Source organism: Diorhabda carinulata, chromosome X (assembly GCF_026250575.1).
Source record: "Diorhabda carinulata isolate Delta chromosome X, icDioCari1.1, whole genome shotgun sequence".
In the NCBI taxonomy this organism is placed as follows: Eukaryota; Metazoa; Arthropoda; class Insecta; order Coleoptera; family Chrysomelidae; genus Diorhabda; species Diorhabda carinulata.
The window spans coordinates 44,183,056-44,207,613 of NC_079472.1; the positions used below are offsets into that span (position 1 = coordinate 44,183,056).

At 32.3% G+C, this 24,558-nt stretch overlaps 1 protein-coding gene across 4 annotated transcripts in view; it reads right to left on the minus strand.

Moving 5' to 3' along the window:
• LOC130900633 (inactive rhomboid protein 1) overlaps positions 1-24,558 on the minus strand; it is a 302,734-nt gene that overhangs the window by 8,518 nt on the left and 269,658 nt on the right. For 2 of the 4 annotated variants that reach the window (XM_057811369.1, XM_057811370.1), the window contains 8 exons: positions 20,518-20,714; positions 15,040-15,240; positions 9,973-10,215; positions 6,932-7,109; positions 4,404-4,424; positions 1,400-1,488; positions 608-869; positions 34-288 (listed from right to left, as the gene is read on the minus strand). In XM_057811369.1, coding sequence (XP_057667352.1) covers positions 34-288; positions 608-869; positions 1,400-1,488; positions 4,404-4,424; positions 6,932-7,109; positions 9,973-10,215; positions 15,040-15,240; positions 20,518-20,714 — 1,446 coding nt within the window. The remainder of the gene's footprint in view (positions 1-33; positions 289-607; positions 870-1,399; positions 1,489-4,403; positions 4,425-6,931; positions 7,110-9,972; positions 10,216-15,039; positions 15,241-20,517; positions 20,715-24,558) is intronic. The other 2 variants (XM_057811371.1, XM_057811372.1) reach the window with 1 other exon arrangement.

Consider the following 24,558-nt stretch of genomic DNA (forward strand, 5'->3'; position numbering starts at 1 on the left):
TAGTGGTAGTTAAATTCAATTTTTATTACTTACATCTGCACGATACGGTACAAAAATAGCACTGGCCAGATTACCGGCAACTCCAGAACCAATATAGATAATTCCAATCCTCAAACTTCCCGTCAATTTTTCCAAGTCCCTCATCAAAAAATACTGAATGAGAATTGTAATAACAAGTTGAAGTACACCGGCATGTAAGAACAGCGATGTCCATAACCTGTAAAACTGGTCAGGCACGTCGGGGAAGAAGAAAGGAATCATTCCACAGACATCGTTTAAACACGAAACCTAGAAAAAAAAATGATTATTTGTTCATTTTATCATTATTATAGCTTTCATAACCAGAATCAATTTGAAAAAGGAAGCTTCCAGATTAATAACGCGACATTTTATGTCACAAACTTAACATTTATTTCTATACCTAGACTACTGCAGGTTGGACACTAGTCAAGAAAACTCAAACAGAAAACAAACCATAGATTTAAACTCGGATATCAGGCAACCAAATCAAAGTATATTTGGCTTGGACAACTTCAACCTAGGCATTACTAAACCAACCCTAAGCGACAGCTCTGACTAGATAAGAGAGAGTATGATGGCTACTTACTTGTGAACACAATGATGCCTCTTCATGAAATGTTCCTTGAACGAAATCACAGTATTCTTTAGTTGTTATTTTACATTGACCATGTATTCCTATACAACATGGATGGCCTATAACTTCACATACCATATGTTCTGCAAGTTTGTCGCGTGGTCCGTTATTTTTTTGAATAGAAAATTGAGTATTGGTTTTACGGCAAATTGGCCATTTGGTAATATCGTCAGGCCATTCGTAAGGATGGACGCTTGCAGGGGCATCACAAAATCTGTGGACAGAAAAAAAGTTTAAGGAAAAATCTTTAAAATCGATTAAAAAGAAACAGAAACAATCAGAGATGTATATTTAGAAGGAGATCTTTAATATGTATTGTCACTAAAGCGTTGAAATTTCGACTGGAGCCAGTCCTGTCCGGTTGTAGTAGATTTCTAACATTCGGCGAAGGCGTTTGACATACCTGAATGATGATTGTTTTTATAAAGTTTTTATCATAGTAGGCGATTTATTTACTACATTTCTTTTAAACTAATTTCTGGGAAGGTTTATTTATTTATTTGTTTTGTTTCTTTATTTCCTAGAATTTTTAAGAACTTTGTTTTGATATATAAACGAGTTTTTTTAACGCAGTTAGTTTAGTTTATAATAGTCATAGTGGATGAAACGAAATAGAAAAGTAAGCGAAGAATTTAAGTGTTAGTGATAAGCTAATTATTGAAAGTTAGTTGAATGTTTTTATGAGTTTATATAAGTTGTGAAAAATGTCGATATTTGTTTTTGATATGAAAAAAAAATACTCACTTTGGATCCAAACCGCATACTGAACCAGATATCCTGCCCCCAGGACCCGAGTCTCCCATTTTCCATTTCTTCCAGGTAGAAATCGTTTTCTATAAATAAAACACACATCATTTCAATGCTGAAAAAACTTTCAATGGTTTCAAATTGCATCTGGTAAAAGCTACGAGATATGATTTAAAAGAAAATTGTTTGTGTTCACAAGAGCTTGGAGAGCCGACTGTCGTAAATTTTCTCATCTGCGACTGTTGTATCCCGTTATTATGATGTATGTGTACTAGTTATGACGCACATTAATCGCCAGCTTAGATTACGAAATATAAGAAGTGTTCAGACTTACTAATTTATAAAATTGTGAATTCAATTCGATTTATACAAAATGTGAAATTTAAAGGAAATGTATCAAATAATAAAACGTAAAGAAATCGTTACACGTGAGAATAGTTTGATTGAGACCAATTTACCGTTTTCTTACAGTTCACTTCGTAGTTCATTAAGTAAAAAGTAAATGTCCAACTTTTCCATCGAAGCCACTTTTCCCTCTAGAATTCCATTTTACGTGAAATGAATAGCTTTGAACGAAAAAGTAATCTGAAATATTATTGTGGACGATTCGTTAGTTTTAAAGGAATAATTCGTATCAGATTTCGACTTAGCAAATTTCCGTGTTCATTTTTTTGTAGCGAACGGGGTCTTATTGTTGATGAAATTTAAATCGACCATAGTTCTTTCTGAGTAACATATTTAGGAGCCTTTGTATCATTAATAAACCTACGAAGCAGAGAAAGAATCAGTTCTGAGTTGGTTCAGGTAACTGTCCTCATAATTACTGATAAGTGTGATATTCATTTTTTTGTACTGGTTAACCAATAATAATGGCTAGACTTATGTACGCTTATGGTTATATAAATAACCGCTTACAACGTTCTGATATGTTTACTAAACTATTTCTTCCTTAACAAGGATCTGGAGCTTTTGTTAAATTGATATTGAACAGTCCAGATCTCCATAGTTAGAAAACAAGTCTCTTCCAAATATGAAGAAACGGGTAACATATGAATGGCTGTACAAGTGCTCTATAAACTTGAATTTTCTGCTACTGTTATTTTTATAGATGAAACTAAAGACTTATTATTTTGAATTTTTTTAAAACCACATACGTGTAGAGCGATTTCAAAAACCTTTTACGTTTGGGTTGGCATCAACTATCATTTCATAAAACCATTCTGTAATAAGTTTTCATTTTCCATAACATGAGTTTCAGGTTTTTTGGAAGATATACTAAATACTCTCAAAAGTGAATGTTGTATGTGGTTTATGCATGATGCTCAACCATTTTTGAAGTGATTAATAAAGTTTCTCTAGATTATTCGATTGGACAAATCCAAGATACCTCTGCACAAAATTTTGGGTTTATGTGTATGAAGATTTGTGAATACACAACCCCGATCTCAAGCTAAATCGTTAAGGGGATCCTAGTATTTTAGCTAGAGATGCACATTTTGCATTAACACGAGAGTTCACGATGAATGTTTATAATATATGTTCCTCTGAAAACTAACCGGTTGCTTATATTACAAATTACTTTGGAAAACCTTTGTCTAAGATAATAGTGTTGCTGTAGTTCTTGAGTAAATACTGTTTAATATAGGTGGTAGTAATAACTTGAACATGAAATTAGCTTTTGATGAATTCTTCATGATGAATTGTCTATAATTATTTTATGGAATTTGTATAAATTATCTCTTTCAATGAATAAGAAAATTAAATTGGTTGGTTTCAATAATACTAAGGAGAGAATTGAATATTGAAGAATCCTTTTCGAGCTATTGGATTACTTGATGCGGTCTTAACATAGATGGATGTTGCAAATCGACTAAATGTATCCCAAAGTGTCATTTCGAGGATGTTTAATCAATTCCAGAAAGCTGGCACTGTTTTCAAAAGGTGAATAACTTGAAGAACTATACTAACTGTCTTTAATGACCGTTACCTATGAGTTACAGCTCTTAGAAATCTTGATAATACTTGCAGAATCCTGGGAAGAAGACTTTTTAATGCTAGAGTTAGTTGTATATGTATTTAATTTAAAGAGAGTACCATTGACTTTTGAGCATAAGTAACAAAGTTTAGCTTACGGAATTTAAAGAACAACACTTGCATAATGGATAGATAAACGTGATAATCATAGATGTATTGTTTTCAGCCAGTAGACGAGAACGAATTTGGATAAACCCATTCATGCACTTCATCAAGAGTTTTACTCTTTTGGAGGAGGTACAGTTTGGACATGAATTTGTTTCAATGGCCTGAGTTGATTATATTGAATGGAAAGGATGAAAGGATGAGTATATAGGCATCAAGTGGTGATACAAATTTCATGCCTCAGTTCATTTTTATTGACAATAATGTGAAACCACATCGAGATACGGTGGTTTTACAAGAAATATAAAATCAAGGTTGCCTTCATCTACCGTTACTTTCCAGATAGACTGATCTGATACCCGTAGAGTATGCTCGGTATCAGTTACAAAAAGTCATTGTCGTCCACAATAGGCGATCAGAAATAATACAGGAGCTTATAAATCTTCTTCCACAACTTTGGGTAGAAATGGAACAAAATTTATTGAACAACTTGATTGAAAGTATACCCATAAGATGTACTGTTGTGATATGTTAAGTTAGGTTAGAATTGAAAGTGGCATGAAAAATATGCTTTTTTAAATTAATTAAAATATGAAATCCTACGAATATCACTGAAGTGCTCTTCTAGAAATTTTGAAAAATATTTAGACTACTTTAATAGACCATTTCACGACACAGTAGCGTTTTCGTGTTTACGTGTTTTCTGAAATAAATTACGAAAGCGTTGGTCAAATCATGTATTTAATCGAGGCAATAAAAGCCAAAATACCTACAATATTATGTACTTAGTTTTTATTTCTTTCCGTTAATGTATCTACAATTTATTTCTAAATCAGGTATTTCTTTAGGGTCGTTAACTTACCGTTGGTCGTAATCCTCTCAACTTCAGAAAGATTGAAAAATAAAAAAAATCATATAAGTCTTTGTATTAACCAATAAATTATAATTAATAAATTAGGTGAAAGTTTGTGATTATAGCTACCGTCATTAAAGTAAAAATTATGGAATGAATATTTTATCTTCCAATTTAGAAAATAATAGTATTCATATTTTCATACCAAAACATTTGTTATTTTTCATATCTATCTATGCACCATTTATAAAAATATTGATTTTATAGGGAATACATTTCGATAGGATACAATTTTTTCATTTCCCAAAACACTAGATAGTGTCGTTGACACCGTAATTGGTACAAGGGTTTTAAGATAAACAGATAAAAACAAATATTTATTATTGGATATGGCTTAGTTGTTTTTCAAAATATTTTCCATTTAGATCAACATACTTCCGAACTGTTCATCAATTCGATGTTTTCATTGTGGCAACCAAATGCTGGTGTATCATTCAGAATTGATCGTTCTACGTTGCTCTAATGGAACGGTGGCAGTCATTCCGGAAAAAACAGTCAACTATTTGCTTCAAAATGGATCGTGCGCGAACAACTTTTGTTGGATTTGTCTCGTCTTGAAAGATCCATACAGTTGATTTTTGCTTAGTTTTGGGTTCATATGCATAATTCTTCGCCTGCCACGATCTAATAAAGGTCTTTTGTAGCACTGCGATTAAATATTTTTAGCTTTTCTTTGCACCAATCGACAAGAGCTTTTTTTTGAACGATTGTCAGATAAAACAAATTTTTTTAAAAGCCAAATGTTCATTCAAAATTAAATGTATGCGAGTGCAACCAATGCCTAAATATACCTCAATTTCACTGTATAGCTCACAACTATCTTGAAAAATCAGTTCACGAACAACATCGATGTTTTCTGGTACACAGTCGATTTTGGATGACTTTCCCGAAATTCATCCTATAGCGAAGTGCAACCACGATTAAATCCAGAAAAGCAAGCGAAACACGGTGGCTCGAGATGTTGCTTCATCATGAAAAGTCGAAGCGAGTTGATCGGCACACTGCAGTTGATTTAATCCACGACATAAAAAAATCATTGCACGAAATTGTTTGAGATCTAATTCCATTTTTTGACCATCAATGTTTCAAGTATCTATAAACAACTCAAATATCACTCGTATAAAAACACGTTCTGAGTAAGTTCACCATTAAAAATATCAAAATTTATGATGGCAACGTCAGATTTGATATATTGATATAATTTTAATATATCTTAATGAGAAGTTAAAAACGTCTCCTTTTCATCTATTGGGTTCCATAAAGTGAAGATATTTTCATCCAAAATCTAAAATCTTTATGAAACCCATTTTAAAAATTTATTAATATTGAAAACTGTCTCTAATTCACCTGTGTTTGGAGCAAGATGGTGGTTATTTGAGCAAGGATCAAAATTTTTTATGACCCCTTCCCAAAGTCAAGAACAGAGCATCCCACTTTCTGATTTTTAAATTTTTCATTAGAAAAGAGATCAAAACCACATTTTGCTAAGGATCTCAGCGATTCAATTATCATAATCTCTAGAATGTGCAATTTAGGCTACCTTGAGTGATTTGAGCGCCTTGGTTAATTCATAGGTTATGATAACTAGTGAACCTGGTGATTCCTGCTTGTATGTTTTCAATGTTCTTAAATTCTTATTTAATTCAATCTAATTAGTTAGTTTATTTTTTGAGATGTCTACGAACAATGGTCGCATTCAGCGGACGAAAACGTTGTGCAACTGTTGTACAACTCTAGCGGATTCGTTTGGTCACATAAACGCTACAAACTCAACACGTTCTAGAACGGACGCCATGTTTAGGAGCGCTTTTTATTTGTGCTAGGTAGCGGTAGCGAAAGTGGAATTTATTAAATCGCCTGTATTCTGTGATCACACGCCAAGTTGCAACCTGTCTTAGGAGAAAAATGATTGAATTCGTTTATGAAGATAAGAATTATTCTCTATAATTTCGTTTTGAATTATAATGACAATTTTTATATACATATAAAAGTGAGTGAGTGATGAAAACACCTCGTTATTCTTTGAAAAGGAGCTAAACAAAGTACCTTCACATTTACCACATAATGTAACACTTGTTAAGTTCGATAAAAGCAACCAAAATAGCCTCTATTTTGAAAAGATTTCTGTCATAAAGTAACAAGACACAGAAAACATAAGTCTTGACAAGTGCATAGACCTATTTACTACCAAAGCCTTTCGTAAGTATTGTGTATTTTGTTCCTTTAGATAAATTTTACTCTTGAAATAAAGTCCGCTTACTGTACCTTTAAGCATTATTTCACCTACGTTTAGTCACTAATATAACATTCTTAAATTATTTATAAGTTTATTTACATTTTTTAACTGATTTGCAACGAAATTTTTTATTTGTACTGTACTTCAAATTTTTTGCACATTATACGCAGTTATAAAATTGAAAAGTTTTGCGAAATTTGAATTGAGCAACATGATAAGTATTGTATTATTAATTTCTTACCGAACAGTCTGCTTGTGAAGATTGGACACATCCTGAGTCATCATTTCTGATACAGCATGCGGTCTCCCGTTCTTTAGCTTGAATTTTGTCAATTTCTTTCTTTATTTTATTGTCTATTCTCATACAAGGTGCGAACTTTGCTCCTAAATGAATCAGATCACCAGCTCTGGGTCCAAACCTGAAAACAGTTTATTATTAAAATTCTTTAATGTAATATTCACAATAAAAAAAGATAGATAGATGATTCAGATTTATATTTAGTGAAATTAATAAGACTTTTTGTTATTTACATAAATCTTGAAACTTTTTTATTTAAACAGCAACTTGTAGATAATATCGGCATGAAGATTACTATTTTACTATATTATTATATTTACATGACAAATCTATCCAGTTGATCAAGGATAACACTAACCTAACATCTGGTTGGAAAGGAATTCAAAAGATTCTGATCATTCCAACGAAAAGGTATTAATTATTTTTAATCGGAACAACTTGTTTAATTTCACATTGACTGATCACACTATAAATAATCTAAGGTGGAATAGAATAGTATATATACTCATAGGAGAAATTTTACCAAAGCCACCATTTTCAACTAACTATATATTGTATTTTTAAAATTAAATAGATAGAAGTCGGAATATTTCATATGGATGTTTCAAGTATATGGTGGGAATCTCAAAGTATATAAGTTTTTCGATCTCGGTTTATGAATCTAGAGATGCAGAAGTAGCAGATTTGTCCGCTTGAAGATTGTGGTATGGTACACTATCACTAACGAGAAGTTAGTTAGGTTAGGTTAGGTTAGTTTGGTCTCAAGCAGTTTTTTGTAGTTGTAGTTGATAATATTCATGAAAATTAGTCAATCTGCATTTGACTTGAAAATAAATCTTTATTATGAATCCATTTTTCTATCTTCAATTCTTTATCAAAATGGCACACATTTTGATATTTTCTTTTCTTTTCCAATAAGGGTTGTCCTCACCAGTTAGCATCTCCGTTGAATAAGGTCTTAAAATACATCTGTCAAAATTTGGAATTAACTTTCTGAAGCATAGACGATTTCTTTCTAATGTAAAAATGCAAATGAAGAAATATAGATCATGCCGCAGTATTATGCATTTCCGAAAAAATTATGAATGACAAAATTATGCAGTGGTTGGTAGTGATTCGTTAACCTTCTTTATAATAACGCCTCTAAGGGGAAATTCAAGCACTATAGATCTTATCACACGCACGAAGTATTGATACGAGGAGTTCGAATGGTATAGGATTTTTCATGTTATTTATGTACACAATAATGGACCCAGATCATAGTTCTCTTTTTTGCCACTGGCTGCGCAAGTATTTAAGAGGTACAGATATTATTATTATTAAACGACTCAGTTCAGAGCCGGTACTATTTACCTATTCCGGATATAAAGTATCAAAAGGATCAGGATCGGTTCACATAATAAACTTCACACTGTGTGGCAAGTATTCAATATTACAGCTTTCTGGATGTCGGCGAAAGTGTTTTAGGTAATCCCAGTTTGGAGATGCTATCGTACAGGGTCTTAGGCACGACGCCGTTGCTGACATAATAACTGGAACTATGTCCACATTTTTGCTTTGCTACATCTTTTTAATCTTAATTGCGAGATCCGGGTATAACATTATGAGTGATCTTTGGTCTCTGAAAAAAGATTTCTTCTAGGAAGCCATTTGTTTGAATCTTCTTTGATAACATGCGGCTGGTTGTGCCGTGATGATGTCTACCGTGTAGTGCCTTTCGTGACCACTGTTCCAGCTTCTCGGTGTCCAATACTATCTTCAAGTCAGTGTCTGGCGATACAAGGTTGAGGTGTGTAATCCTTATCCGCCTTGGATATAATACGATGTAGGATTCAGAATTCTGATTGCCTATGAAAGAATTCACGTAGTTTCATAAGCTGCTGAGAAGGTTAAGAAGATCGATCAAGCCTCTCCCATCCTCTTTTCGGGGTAATGTTGTTCTAATAGTGGATGACTTCGAGTTGTGGTTTGTTGTTCTTCGTCAGCATTGTTGTGTCAACCTTTAAAGACCCTCTAGTTCTGTCTTCGTTCACTTCAGGATTCCAAAAGAGTATGTTAATACAGGTATGGCATAGGTGTTGATTGCCTGGACTGAGTTGCCTGCATTTAATTCAGACTTCATAATTGACTTTCCTCTTTTGGTGTATTGATCCTGGATTCTTGCTTTCGCCTGCTTGTGGTCCGGTAACTTAGCCTGTGGAAATCCCAGGTATTTGTAGGTTTCTCTGTTTTCCATCGCCTGTACGATATCTCCGTTGGGAAGTTGCACATTTTCGTTCATGACAATGCCTTTCTCGATATATAGTCTTGCAATTAGACAGTCCAAACTCTATATGTAAATCGGCGGAGAATCTATGTGTCATATCGAGACGCTTATTTGCTGTGTATAGCTTGATATCCATGTAAAGAAGATGGGAGATTGTACACTTGGTGTCTCTATTAGCTGTAATGTTGAATTCGTACTTTGTATCATTGAGCATGGTAGATAGAGGATTCATTACAAGGCAATACCTCAACGGACTCGAGGAGTCGGCCTAATATATTCCCCTAAAAATGGGTATTTCGTCAGTACTGAGGGAGTTTGGACTGATGTGCATATGTAGGTTCGTTCGCCATCATCGTTATTGAAAGGAAGCTTACAATAGTTGGGTGGACTTTGTAAATCTGCAAGACCTCCACAAGCCAGGAATGAGGTACACTATCAAATGGTTTCTTGTAATCCACGAAAGCGGTGTGTATATTTCCGTGATCTTTCTGTGCTTGCTGAAGTATCACAGAGTCCATAATAAGTTGTTCTTTACACCCTTGGTGATCTCTTCTACAACAAAGCGCCCTATAAGGGCTATACTAAGATACTAACTAACTATCGAATTTGATATGTAAAATAATATTGGAAAAATTTAGTTAGGATGGAAGGAAGGGGAAAATTTAAGGTTACAATGTGACACATCTAAAGTAGAAATTGTATTAAATTCGTTTCTTACCAGAAATTAGCGGGTTCTAAATAATCCACTTGTTGTAGTGATAAACTAGTCACCAGAACTTGACCCGATTTCGATTGTAAATCAATTCCAAAAGAACCAACGCCATAACAAATTATAGATATGAAAAGTACCAAAATTTGCACTGTCGTTACCCAATAAGTAAACATCGGTCGATGGTCTTCCATATCGTCTAATTGTTCTTGAATTCTTGCGTCTTGAGTAACAGATTTTCTAAAAGAATGCCTGTAAACGGAAATAAGAGGTTGCTGTATGTTATTACAGTAACAAAAAACGAAAAATTCATCGAATGTTCGGTATGGTAAAATACTATATTCAACGCTGTCGCTGGTGGTAGTTCAAAGTAAGGTTCAAAAACAATCACGAAGATTACAAAAAAAACTGTAGTAATCTTGGCGCCGAAAATCGATACAAAAGAAATTATCATAAAACTTATTACTTAGGCAAAGAAGTCTACGAGTATTATTTAGAAAAACACGACAATTTTTAAAGAGAGACGTTAGTTTACTTATTATTTAACCAGTGTCATGTTGAATTAATATATAGAAAAAAGGTGTAGTATACTTTTTTGAACATATAATAATTCATTTTTTCATACCGATTATTATTCTTTTACGAATTAACTGGACGTGGATACTCAATATATAAATACAGTTAACAACACAAGTCAAACAAAAAAAATTTTTGATTGCCTAGCTACAACTAAAAATTTCATTCATAGCAAATAAAGTTTGTTTTTTCACAATCAATAATAAATATCTGTATATGTAGGTATGTTTTTTTCTGCTAGTTAATCTCCGCAAACGTCAGGCTGGAAGAAATGCCAAAAATATTCAGTATCCAGATCTATTATAAACAACCGCTTAAGTAACTCACAGCGAACATATTCCTGTGCTTTCTCGTTTAAATCGGAAAGAATCAGCAAATATCTAGTAGTAGTGGATTCTTATACTCGACTGACTGTTGAACCACATCTTATGAATTCAAAAGAGTTTAATTAGTAAAATACTTAAACCTACCTAAACATTAGCTTCTCGCCGAAAATAGTTGAATTTGCTTAAGAATGATTTTAATGTAAAGGATCAAAGAAAGCGTCATGAAATATTTTCTGGGCTTGCCATTGCAATAGTGTAAAACATTTATTTGTAGTAATAGGAATTTTCAGAGTAGCATCTTTTCATCGATAGTTCTACAAAAAGCTAAAAAGCAGTTCTCTTTCACAATAGAAATTAATTTCCTTCTCCACCTTTTTACGTATTGCTCATAGAAAATTTGCAAAGTATTAAAATGGAGCTCCAAACTTCAAAGTGTGGAGAATATGCCTTGCCAGTGATAGGAGAATCAAGATGGTAGTTTTGCTGGTGGGAATGCAAGGCGGAAACACAATATATCCATGCTGTCTTTGCTTATGGAATGGTAGACCCGACGCACTTCATTATAATTAGCAGTATAAATGCATCGAGTTTTAAATACAAAAACATAATGTGGAGTTGAAGCGATTGTGAAGGCCCTTCGAGGCAATTTAAGGCTTTTCTTTCTCTAAAGCTTATGAATATACAAAGTATTTCTCCAAAATTATCACAGGTTGAAGTTTCGTCGGTCCACAAATAAATAAACTAATGGCCAGTGAAAAACTCTCAGAGCAACTGAACGTCCACGACAAATAAATATGGTTCAGTCTTAAAGTATTGATCAGTTCAAATTCGGCACTCTAGTACTCGTACATAGATTCAAAAATCGTGTTTACCTCTGCTATTAGATAGATTTTTTAGTTAGATTGTTTGATATTGACAGACTGATTCAAATCATGAAATATGGTATGGCTATGAAAAAATAAGATTACTCATTTGAAAATTATCTTCGGAAATCAAATCCATGTTTGTTTCAGTCTGTTAATAAATTGGTGCGAGAATGTAACCGATTTGGGAAATGACATCCAATTAATGTTTAGCGTTTCGATTCGCTATCATAGAAAAAAATGAACTGTGAAACTAAGTTTTATTTCAACCTCATCCAATCAACTAATTGGTGTCTATTCTTTGTAACGTGACAATCGACCTGTTAAATATATTTTTACTATTTCCTGAATCAATTAGTAAGGCACAATAGTTAGGTATTTCTATTTATAGTTACTTCCAAGTTCAAAAATAAATTAATTTGTTTTTTAAGAAAACTATTTTTTTTGTTTTCCGTTGATGATGTCATAGCTAACATGTTTTGAATCAAAATATACTTAGTAAGTATAGGTTGAATACTAAATTTAGGATCCGGTGATAGAAACTATAAAATATCCTTAGGTATCGCTGTGTTTGACATATTTTTATTCCAAATGTTTCAATTTAATTCAAATTAATTTTGCTTATTTTTAATTTAATAGATTAGTTTATCATAAGAAACTAGATGTCTGCTAAAGAAATGTTCATAAATAAATTCATTAATATTATCTATCATTTGATGTTTCAATTTTAAACGTTCATTTTCAAGTTTGAATATTGGTTTCTGATTACAAATAATTTTATAACTTTGTTTCCGGCATGTTTTTTCTATATGTTATTCATCATTATGCCGTTAAATCTCTTGGATTGTTTATTTTGTTACAGTTTTTTTTTTGTTGGTCCTGGCTTCGTTTTTCAGCTTTCTCCATTATTTTCTGTTTCCGAATTTTCCTTTTCAGCCTATTATTTCAAGGATGTAATCTTGGTCTGCATCTTAGCCATAGAAGTATCCATTGTGTTATCCTCCTCATCATTTTTGTAGGTTTCCTTCTCATGATATGTCCTGCCCAATTTAGTCGTCGGGCTCTTACATACCTTATTATATTTTCTCCTCCTAGTTCTTCTTCTATTTCTTAATTTGCTTCAATGTTTGATATCATTAAAAAAAATGTTTCTTCTACGGTATTGGAAGAGAAAGCATTCTTTTGTCATTTTGAGTTTTATCGATAGAAATTCGACCTATTTTGTAAATTTCAATCAAAATTGTTTGTCTAATTGAAAACTGGATCTTCACGTGATTTCTTGATAAATGTGAAATCTAATTTTCTCTTCTGTTATGAATAAATGATAGATAGTGTGTGAAAACTTGAATTTATGTTCATTAATGGTTTTACCTGTTCACTGTTACTCGATTGATTAAATTTTTTAACAGAGTTCGACTAAATGAACTAATACATTTTACTTATTACCACGCTATATCAATGTAGATTAATTACACCGACGGAGCCGTTTGGGTAAATATGAACTTTACTGTTTCAATTACAAGTTTACAAATAGAAGTAATACAATTTGCTGTGTATAGTTTCTTAAAACAACGTTTTAAATTCAATTATTAAACTACAAAGGAAACAGTTATTTGACTTCCTTCATTGAAAATAAATTAAGTTTGTACGTATACAGGTTCGAAAAATAATAGATACATCCTCCGGAGAATATTTTTTAAACCAAAATTCATTAGTACACGGTTTAAGGAAGAATGATATCAAAAATGTAGCAATGCCGTTCCCGTTATCGATCGAAAGCTTTAGTATATCTGTGATTCGAGACAAAGAGTTAATTTAAGTTGAATTCTTAGTTTTATGAAGCTATTTTGTTCTGCTGGAATGTTATTTATGAAAGCTAAATGAGTCTTTGGTTTACTATTTTGCCTAGCAACTTACTTGAATCGTTTGCAAGGAAAACTAGTTTAAAGGAACGGGGAATGTATTTCGGAGAAACAGTTGTATTTACATAAAATATCAATCTTTCTAGAACGATTTTTAATTAAGAGAAGTTTCAGATACTTCTCGCTCCCGTTGGTTAAAAAAAGTTTTTGTTAAGTCAAAACCTTTAATTGCACTGCGTACCAAAAATTAACGCTTAATTTCTAAAATCGTGACAAATTCTTTGCGTCCATTGAAATAAAAAAATATTTTTTTATCTAAATTATTGATCAAATCAACAAAAGAAATATGCTATTTGAAAGAAAATCTAATATACTTCATTGTGAATTTCAATTTATCAGCAAATGAAACGTGTTTATGTGCTGATTGTAACCAAAATAACAAATTTGATCGGCGCAGCGGTTCGTTATTCAAGCGTTATGAAGAGACTGATGACGATGACGCGTTATTGTGTTAACAACATTAAAAAATCGTCCCCTTATACCATTCAAGTGTTCCGTGAGGTCCTAGGAGTGCCTAATAGTCAATGGATAAAATACCTGCGATTGGTACAAAACTTGCTTCGGCTCATCGTTAATCAAGTCTGCGTTTTGCACAGGATCATTCTTAATTGGAAGTTGGAACAATGTTCTGTTTTCAAATGATACCAGAATATGCTTCCATGGTAGCGACCAAAGAAGGAAAATGTAACGTAATGTGGTTTTAATTTACCTTAATGCATGACAATGCACGGCCGCACACCACCAGAGTCGTGCAAGACGGTTTTCGGGTTATGGAGTGGCTAGCATACAGCACTGACTTAAATCCGATAGAAAATTTATGGAACAAAAACAAAAAATTGAGCTAGACTTTCCACCCCAAACTCGATTCCAGAGCTTATTGTTGCAGAACAAGAAGAATGGTTTGACATCCCACATAAAACAATAGCTAACTAGATTAGATCTATGTCTAATCGTATAAGGGTTGTTATTATGTAAATAATAAAAAAGCTTAATTTGCTTAATTCATTAATTCCAATTTGAGCATCGGTCGAAATAAGTTCTCATAAATTTCTACTCACATTAAAGCATGTTAAATTGTCTTTCAAACAACACAGTTTTTCATTTGATCTAATGAATCATTTGAAAAAATATAGTCCAAAGTGTACCATGGGCCGATTTATATGCACGTAAGTATCTAATTCTTAACAGCTTTTATTATTTTTTGTAAGAAAATTGGAAACTTGGAGCAGAAAATTTGGTTTTATTGCAATGTTTTTATTTTTTTTGTGAGAAATGAGGTTATGTTGATATATAATATAATAAAGTTATAATAAAAATGTTTGGCGTCTCAGAAGATTTCTACTTTATATATTTATGTCAAATATATCAATGAAAAGTAAAATTACTCACCCAAACATTCTTCCGACCCATCCCATTCCGTATTGTCTTCGGTCAGAATTGTCAAGAACTCTATCTAAGTTACTCGATAGAATACGAGTCCGTCCTATACTGGGTCTGTTTTCTCCATGCCTTAAAACTACGTTTTCATGGTCAATCCTCCAACCCGAGGCACTTGTAGGTTCCGCGTACCTAACATTTTCACTTCTTTCTCTGGAATATGTTAATATATTTATTATTATTACTTAAAACCATAACGAACATGTGATGTAGCCTAATAGCATGCCCCCCCGTCCCAGCCCGCAAAATTATTGCAAAGAAAAAAAAATATCCGCCGATAGATTTTCAATTGCCCAACCCATTTATATTATCTAATTAATTTGCCCAGTGTTAGCTTTCGCAAAAAAAAATAATAATGATGGTCATTTTTTTTTGATGATTCTAACTTCTCTGCCTCCTTTATTTAGCGGTAATTGTAAGTTATCGAAGTTGTAAACAATTGCCCCCGAGCTCAACTAATTTGCCCCATTCACTAATATCTTAAAAATTCATGGGTTTTTTTTTAATCATCAAAAAACATAGCAAACAAGTCAATTAACTCTGTGCTCTCCGCAGTTCGCGTACTGCGCATGCGCAGCAAAATAAAGGAGCTATCACGATGTAAATATTGAATTCATAATGGTGCAGTATTAGGTTTATGGTAGTCAATATTATTAAAATTAGTTAAAGATGCAAATGAAAATGTGATTGAACAATTCAAAGGATACTATATTTGCCAAATAAACTGCATTTACCAAATGAAAATTCCTTCTTTTGCATGAAACTGTGAAAAAATAGAGCATAACGATAAAAGAGCTTGTACATACATTCATCACAACAACATTGCATTTACCTGTTCAAGTTGTAATATTAGACACCCATGAGTATTATCTGAAATACATATAATGCATAAATGATTAACTTAATTATATGCTTCTTAGAGAGGTTAGAAAATTCTTTTCTACATGTCGCGCGTTTTTATTGTTTTGAAAGCTATGAAACTACATAAAACTACACGCACTATGTAGGGGTGAATGGAAAATTAATTTCTTACCTATGAATAAGTAGATATTACACTTGCGTAAAACAATGACAAAATTCTTATTTTTTCCTCAATAAATCTATTCGGCCGCACTTTGCGTCGCAATACACTGCACGCTTAAAAAACAGCAGTTTCCTTGACGACAAAAATAAAATAACATAAAATACTTTTCTTTAACTGTTTACGTAGAGACAATTTTAATAATATTGACTACCATAAACCTAATACTGCACCATTATGAATTCAATATTTACATCGTGATAGCTCCTTTATTTTGCTGCGCATGCGCAGTACGCGAACTGCGGAGAGCACAGAGTTAATTGACTTGTTTGCTATGTTTTTTGATGATTAAAAAAAACCCATGAATTTTTATGATATTAGTGAATGGGGCAAATTAGTTGAGCTCGGGGGCAATTGTTTACAACTTCGATAACTTACAATTACCGCTAAATAAAGGAGGCAGAGAAGTTAGAATCATCAAAAAAAAATGACCATCATTATTATTTTTTTTGCGAAAGATAACACTGGGCAAATTAATTAGATAATATAAATGGGTTGGGCAATTGAAAATCTATCGGCGGATATTTTTTTTCTTTGCAATAATTTTGCGGGCTGGGACGGGGGGGGTCTAATAGCAAACCTTTCTGAAGAAGTTAATTTCCAAAAAAATCTAAGACCGACATACATATTCATCAATATATACATCCAAACATTGCACCGATTCAATACAATATACAGGGTAAGTCATGAGGAACTTTACCTACTGTTACGATACGTAGAGCTCCTTAGGGTGGATATCATGAGGCTACTAAAAAATTTTAACTCCTCTTCTTTATTAATTCACAGAGTGATTTGTGATATTAACCATAAATTTTTATTCGCTCTAGTATTTACACAGCATAATTAATTTTTTAATTTTTTAATTTTTTTCATGATGTGATACACTGCTATCAAGCATTTGACTGTTATAAGCTAAACTTAGAAATTCCAAACGGCTTTGGATACTCTAATTTAAGGATTCGAATTAAATATTGCACCCTGTCTAATATTTTTTTAAGTTTGATAAAAGATTTGCAAACTACATAAAAAACCAATGAAAATGAAATATGTGACAATGATGTAGCATTTTAATTTAATTTTTAGTGAACGATCAAATTTTACCAAAAATAGAACAATCGCAATGACGTATCACATAATAAGGTCTTAATTTAAACAAATTTCATAAATTTTGAGGGATTCTAAGTATGTACAGTTCCTAATGACTTACCCCATATTATCCAATCATTGAGGAAAAATAGACAATTTGTGAGCTAGATTGTTAGGTCCTGATTGATTATAGGATATCACTGCTCAGGTAATCAAATATCGTTCGAAATAAAATGCTTTAGTTGAACTCTTATCTGACAAACTTTATAAACAATCTGTATATGTTTGAAAATAGATATTTTTAAAACAAAATTGAAATCGTTTTCATAAAAAAAAACCAACTTCTTAGCTGCTTATGTCATGAAAATTAATCAATTATTTTCCTTTTAAGGTCGGTCTTATTTCTCCCGTTTGGTCCGCAATTAAAAAGATGAATTCTCAGCTGTTGAACTGGTTTAGGCTCGAGGTTCGATCTCTAATCTAATCAAAAGAAGATTAGTGTCGATATTATAGTAGACTAGATTATATAGACTACCTTCGGATAAGATTTTGTTTTTACAGTTGTTGGAAAATATGTTTTATTTAAATTTGTGACATTAGTAATATTATAATGGTTTATTTCTCTGTCCGCAAAAATATAATGATCTGTCCTAAACATTAATTAAACATCCGATAGCAAATCATTGAACTCAACTAGCCAGCATGTTTATTTGAAATATATTATTTCGTTTTGCTGCCTCATATCAAAAACATTCCATTAAATACCGTCCCTCGAAAGTAATTATTGTAAAATGTAATTGTAGCATAATTTGTTTGAGGCAACCGAGAAACGCAAATATTAATTTGTTAAAAGCAACATTGGAAATCTTTGGGGCAGAATAATACATTTGTACCAATCAAATTTTTGTTTTGTAATAATCTAAATAATTCCACAAATTGATAATTTGAGACCTATTTTCACTCATTTTCGTTCATAGGATAGTAAACAAAAACTGGAAGGCGGGATCAAATAGATATGCAAGAGGACTACGCGAAAAAAGAAGCCTCAAACTAATAAGATTAAATACAATAATAGCAGATCAAAAGAAGAACGTTTGAGTTTGACTGTTCGCGTGTTTGAGTTTCATTATTTGAGAAAATGAATGTTGGAGTTTTTAAGCGTATGTTTGTGTTGTTAGGTATATATATGTTTAATAATTTCAATGTCGGAATGCTTGTTTTTGAAGCATTTTGTGTCCATAAGTATTGCGTGTGTTTGAAAATAAGAATATTTGAGTATTGGGTGTTTGAGTGTTTGTTGCTAAACTCAAACTCAAAAGCCTGGGGAAATATCAAATATATTTTCTACAGAATTTCACATTTTTTTAAATAAATAATTTTTTTGTGTAATAGTTCACAGTAATTAGACGGCACGCTATTACTAGACTGGGAAGAGGGCGGCTCAAAAATAGATTAGTGTTTGAATGTTAGAGCTTATGTGTTTTGAGTGATTGACTGTTTGTCTATACTATAATACCGAAGAAAGCAGGAAAATATACATAAACTATTTGAAGAATATGTCAGAGAGAATACATACCCCAAAGAGTGGCGAAAAGCTTTATTACTTACGATCATACAAAATTTGATAAACTTGGCGAAAATCACAGACCTGTATTATAACCCGTTTTAAAGTGCTAACAATAATTATAAACAAGAGAATAAATACGCAGAGGTAAAATTCATAGTTCATAGAATTCAAACTGGCATATTACAGAATAAATAGAATTAAATAAATAGAATTAAATTAGTAACGATGACATTAAAAGAAGCAAAAATGAAGTGTTGTCGATTGGGTCCGAAGTCTGACACTCCCAATTAAATAAGAAAGGGACAATGCTTGAAAATAAAAATGGGAGCAATGAGAAAGGACATTATTTTTTCAATCAATCAATATTTCTATCAACGTCACTTTGAATATTGAATTTTAAATTCTATGAATTTATAATTTTTACAAGAATTTATACAACTCAAAACGTAGATAAAGAAACAACGGAGAAAACGGAATAGAAAAAACCAGAATAGAACAGCTAAATAAAAATTGGATGAACTTTGTAAAGAACCTAGAATATGTTTATTAGACGGCAAATAGTTGGATGCCTTGGACATGTTGAGGGACACACAACAGGAAAGAATGTTGTAATATAATGTGTACAATTGAAATTGAAGAACTTTATATTATGACAAATTATTATGTACACAGAATTAGAAATTTGTTAATTTTTATAACATCGTCCTAGGCCTATATGGCATGGAAAACATACTAATAATGATTTTTTTTTTCAAATTTTGTATTCCATTCCCGCAGGGTTAACACTTTCAGGTTTGCAGAATTTGATGTCATAAAATAATTTATTGTGCGAATTATTTTGTGGACTAATTGAATTGTTTAATTTATCTGTTGATGCAGTATTCTTTCTACAATATTCTTACTTGCTTTCCAGCAGTTCGATTGCCGGAACGCTAAAAATTTTGCATTAGTTTCTTCATATTTCAGCATTAGTATATATGGCCCAAGAGAAAACTGTTGAAATTCTCAGTTTGTGCCGTATAAATATAAATATGAGCACTAGACTGGGCAAAAAATACGACTATTTGTTTTTAAACGACACTGTGAAAATATTAATTTTGCGTTTCGGTCAAATTGAAAAAATAAATCAATAAATAAATGTTTAAGGCCCGATTACAAGAAAATGGCATGTTTTACATTAATTTACTAACAAAGCTTTTTTCTAGAAAGTTTAATTTCATATAAGAATACGAATCGCTAAAATTTTTCAGATTGATAATTAACGAGTTTTGAGTAAAGAATGCAATTACTCTTGAAAAACCAATAGTCGTAACGATAGACGCCTTAATATTATTATTAAGGGCTTAAACTTCAATCAACAATTTTTTTTATAATCATGAATATTTTCACAGATCGTTTAAAAAAAATTGCCTTTTTTGCCCAGTCTAATGAGCACGGTGAATCATATCACATTTACTGAGACATACTTTAGTCCGATTTACGGTCTTCCTGGTCTCATTTGTTGCAGGACAGAGAATTTTTTCTGGAGGAGAGCAATTTCGAGATTAGATTGCTGTGACCAGAGCATGTGTTAAGAGTGAGGATTTCGAGATTACGGTTTGTATTTAGTTGGTGAGACTTGATGACTGCATTACTCATATATGATAGGTACTATTATGTTTAGTGCTATACATTATTTTTATATTTTTTTGTTTACCTGTAGGCTGGTACTATTGCTTCCGCTCTGTCTACTGTATCTCCACCTTCGGGTGTTCGCGGTGATGTAGGTATGACGGGTTTTTCGAAGAAAGTTTGTTCTTCTGGAGGAGGTGTAGCCATTGGTGTATCAGGTGGAAAACTACGAGAATATGTTGATTGCTGTGATCTTAGCCGCAGTCTATGCCTCGTAAGAGTCTGAAACAATAAGACTTGCTTAATGCATATGATACATTCATTATATTGTGAAAATATGCTTTCCGACAATGCAGTTATCACATCTGAAAACGAAGATAACTAACAAAGGGTTGTGAGTAATTTGCAAAAACGACAATACGGATTAAGGCCGGATTCGGCGAGTACCGAGCGAATGCTCATCGATTGCCAAATGGCAAGCGTTTCAACACCTGCTGAGAATAACAAATAAACAGTATTATCATTAGGTAAGTTCTAACCGACTAGTAAACGGTTTGATAGGTACAGGTAAGAAAAATTCGTTACCTATTTTTAATTTATGGGAGCAAATATAACTGGCACTGGAAAATGGAAGATGGAAGTGAAAGCCCATATATCAAAGGTATTATTAACATCAGGATACTTGAACAATTGGAAGTTTGCAATTAGGAATTTCACGTGACTGCTACTTCTTCGTATCGATTATTAAAACTAGACATATTTACATTGTTCAATATAGAAAACATTGAAGATTATTTTATTTTGGTCTATGTTTCCATAAATATCATACTCATTGTTATTCGTAAGTGCTTCTTAAAGATTCTCTCGAATGGTACAATTAAAAATGAGTATTTGTAGTTGTTTAAATTATTATTATGGCGTTCCGCTAGATTAGCTTGCAATACTTTTTATAAGGATACAAACGAAAAGTGCCGTTTTTTAATAATCTGGGATTGAGATAGTTTATAGATTGGCGACGAGTTGGGATAAGTGTTCTTAAAACTGAAAAAACCGAATTTAAATATATGAAAGTATGTTTTCTCATTTTACTAAGGAAGTCTTGTTCATGTTCACTAGTCATGCTATTACTATTTTTCGCAATCCCCATCATGTATCATCAAATCTGATCGCTAGTTTACTATCGAAAAACCTCTCCAATATAATCAATTGTTTCTATATTAAAGCACATACTGTAACACTCTCGACAACCGACAAAAAATAAAGGGTGCCCCGCATAAGAACCGACACAAAGCAGAGTATAGGAGAGCCAAAAATATAACTATTGAAGGCAATTTACCTCTTTACGAAATTACATCCCTGAGGATTTAATGGGTATCAAAATAGGGCCCAAAATTAATTTATTTGTAACCCTTAAACTTAAGAATACCAAATTTGGTAGACTGTATAAAACTGTTATGGGCATTAACTAATGGTAAGTAGAAGGCGATTTTAGTAGTTTTATTTTCATACCATGGATTATTTGCTTTTAAAACTTTTTTTTCTTTTGTAATTTATCATAGAACTTTGTCATTTTAAAGGAGAAGTCATATAACCAAAAACATGTTTTTTGATGATTCACAAAAGGTCAAGAGTTGACAATGAATTTATACATCAAATTACCAATTCAGTTCTAAAAATTAAATTGTTATAATTGTTTTAAATAAGTGGATAATTCTCATTTAGCGAGTAGATATGTTGTTGGTATTATGGTTTTGTGAAAGAAACTGTAGAAGAAGCGTGGAAGAATATCAGTAGGTTTTTTAAACGTGTGATTATTCACAGAGAAACATTTTCTTTTGTTGACAGACGAGTTCAAAAAACAGGAAAGTTTCATACTGTTTATCGAGAATTTCCCATTCCAATGAGTGTGCAAGATGAAGAACTGGACGATCAATGGAATGTTAGCACTAGAACCTTATCTATATAGAGTGGCATATCAAGATAATCTCTGCACCGAACTATTATACGTAATTTACTATATATCGTGCCCAAAAAGTGTGAGAATTATGTGAATTGAGTGAATTTCGGTCTTTTAATTTTACGTCAAGATATTCACTTTTTACTGATGAGGCTTGCTTTACTCTTAGAGGTATTACAAATAGGCACAACTATCATGAGTTTTCAAATAACTACTCCTAGACCTTTTTAACGTCAGTTTAACATTAATGTTTGGGTCGGCCTTATCGATCATTATTTAATTAGACTAGTTATTTTACTAAACCGGTCTAAATGGCGAAACTTTATAATTTCTCCAAAATACTCTTTTGGATTTGCCATTAAGATTGGGATTGGAATATTGATTTATGCAAGATGAAGCACTGCTTGATTTTAATATCAATGAGCCTTTTAAAACTGACAATAACCAAATAAGTGGATTGGACGAAGAAACAATTGTTCTCAAGATTGGCCTCCCCGCCTACCGGATCTCAATAAATGCCTCCTGTTGATTCCCGCGAAGAATTGTGAAATGGCATTACAGAAAAATGTAATGTGATAAAAAATGTTCATCAGCTACTGGCCAGACTAGATTTTTCGGCAAAGAATAATTTTGTGCTCGAAAAAGCGAAAATCGTGATAATTTTCAGCAATTTCTTTGAATTATAAATGTTCATGTTCTTTCTACAAAGAGTAAAAAAAAATTAGAATAATCAATTTATCCATTGTCTTAATATATTTTTTTAAATCAACAAAACTTCTGAGAAATTTTAGTGTTAAGTTCATCTCTAATAAAGCCACCAGAATATTTCGATCACCTTTTATTTGCACTTGACAGTCTCATATAGTGTACCAAATTTGGTAGGGTTGCGAAGAAATTAATTTTCTTGGTATAGAATTAAATTGTCCTCAATCATCATATTATGGTATGTGTGTATGCCTCTGCTCTGTGGACTCTTCAAGTTTGAGGACGCTACGTTGTTTAGTATTTGTTTGGCAGCCATCAATAGTGAACGTTTTCAGTGAATTTGTAAACATGGAAAAATTAGTCATTGTTATGTGATACAATTCTTTTATTTGAAAGACATTAGCCCAAACAATACAAAAGCTAAACTAGATTCTATACTGGGTGAGACTTCTTCATTATCAACAGTAAAATATTGGGTAGCAGAGTTTAAACGATGCCGTACGACCTGCAAAGACTAGCTTCGCAGTGGTTGATCAAATGAGGTGAGGACTCCAGAAATGTTGAAGAAAATCCACAAAGCGGCTGCATTTGGATACGAAGAAAGTGTTGTTTATTCAAGAAAATGCACCAGCTCACACATCCGTTATTGCAATGGCCAAAATTAATGAATTATAATTTGAAATGCTAACTCATGCACTTTTTTCGCCATATTTAGCTCCCTCGAATTATTTCTGTTCCCAGACTTGAAAGAATGGTTCAGCAGTCAAAGATTTTCCAGCAATGAAGAGATGATGTCGGCAGTTAATTACTATTTTGAGGACGTTTGACAAAAAGTGTAAGGAGTTAAAAGGAAATTACATTGAAAAATAAATATGTTTTTTTCCAAAATTTTTGTGTTTTCTTTGTTGGGCCGGATGCTTACGGGACCGTCCTCGTATTAGATTCTGAATCCACCTCTCAAGACATAATGAGAAACAACCTTAAAATTAACATACTGCCGTGTAGTGAATACATGGGAACTTTTTCAAATTGAATCAATTGACAATGAAGAAATAAAAATACAGTGTTGTCGCCTCAACCATTTTCCTGAGGACTATTTCATATTCAACGGTTTTATAATATTTAATCATTTGTTAAATCTATACAAATTCAGTTTTACGTAACTTAAAATCAAATATCAAAATAATAAGTTAGAAGAAACATATTAATTTGTAGAAGTCACACGCCAAACTTGACAACGTACACGAGAATGTTGGATTTCAGGATATTAATCTTTTCCAGGATTTGTCAAGGCCTCTTCCAACAAATATGCAGTGGCGTGAATGACAAATTAGAATTTTTGATATCGTTCTAAGTCTGTATCTTCAGATCCTAAAATTTGTTGTTAGTACTTTTGATCATGGTATGCGTAATTTTTGGCAGCTTTGATCTTCGGTATTGATTCCTACAAGTTTTTTATACGAA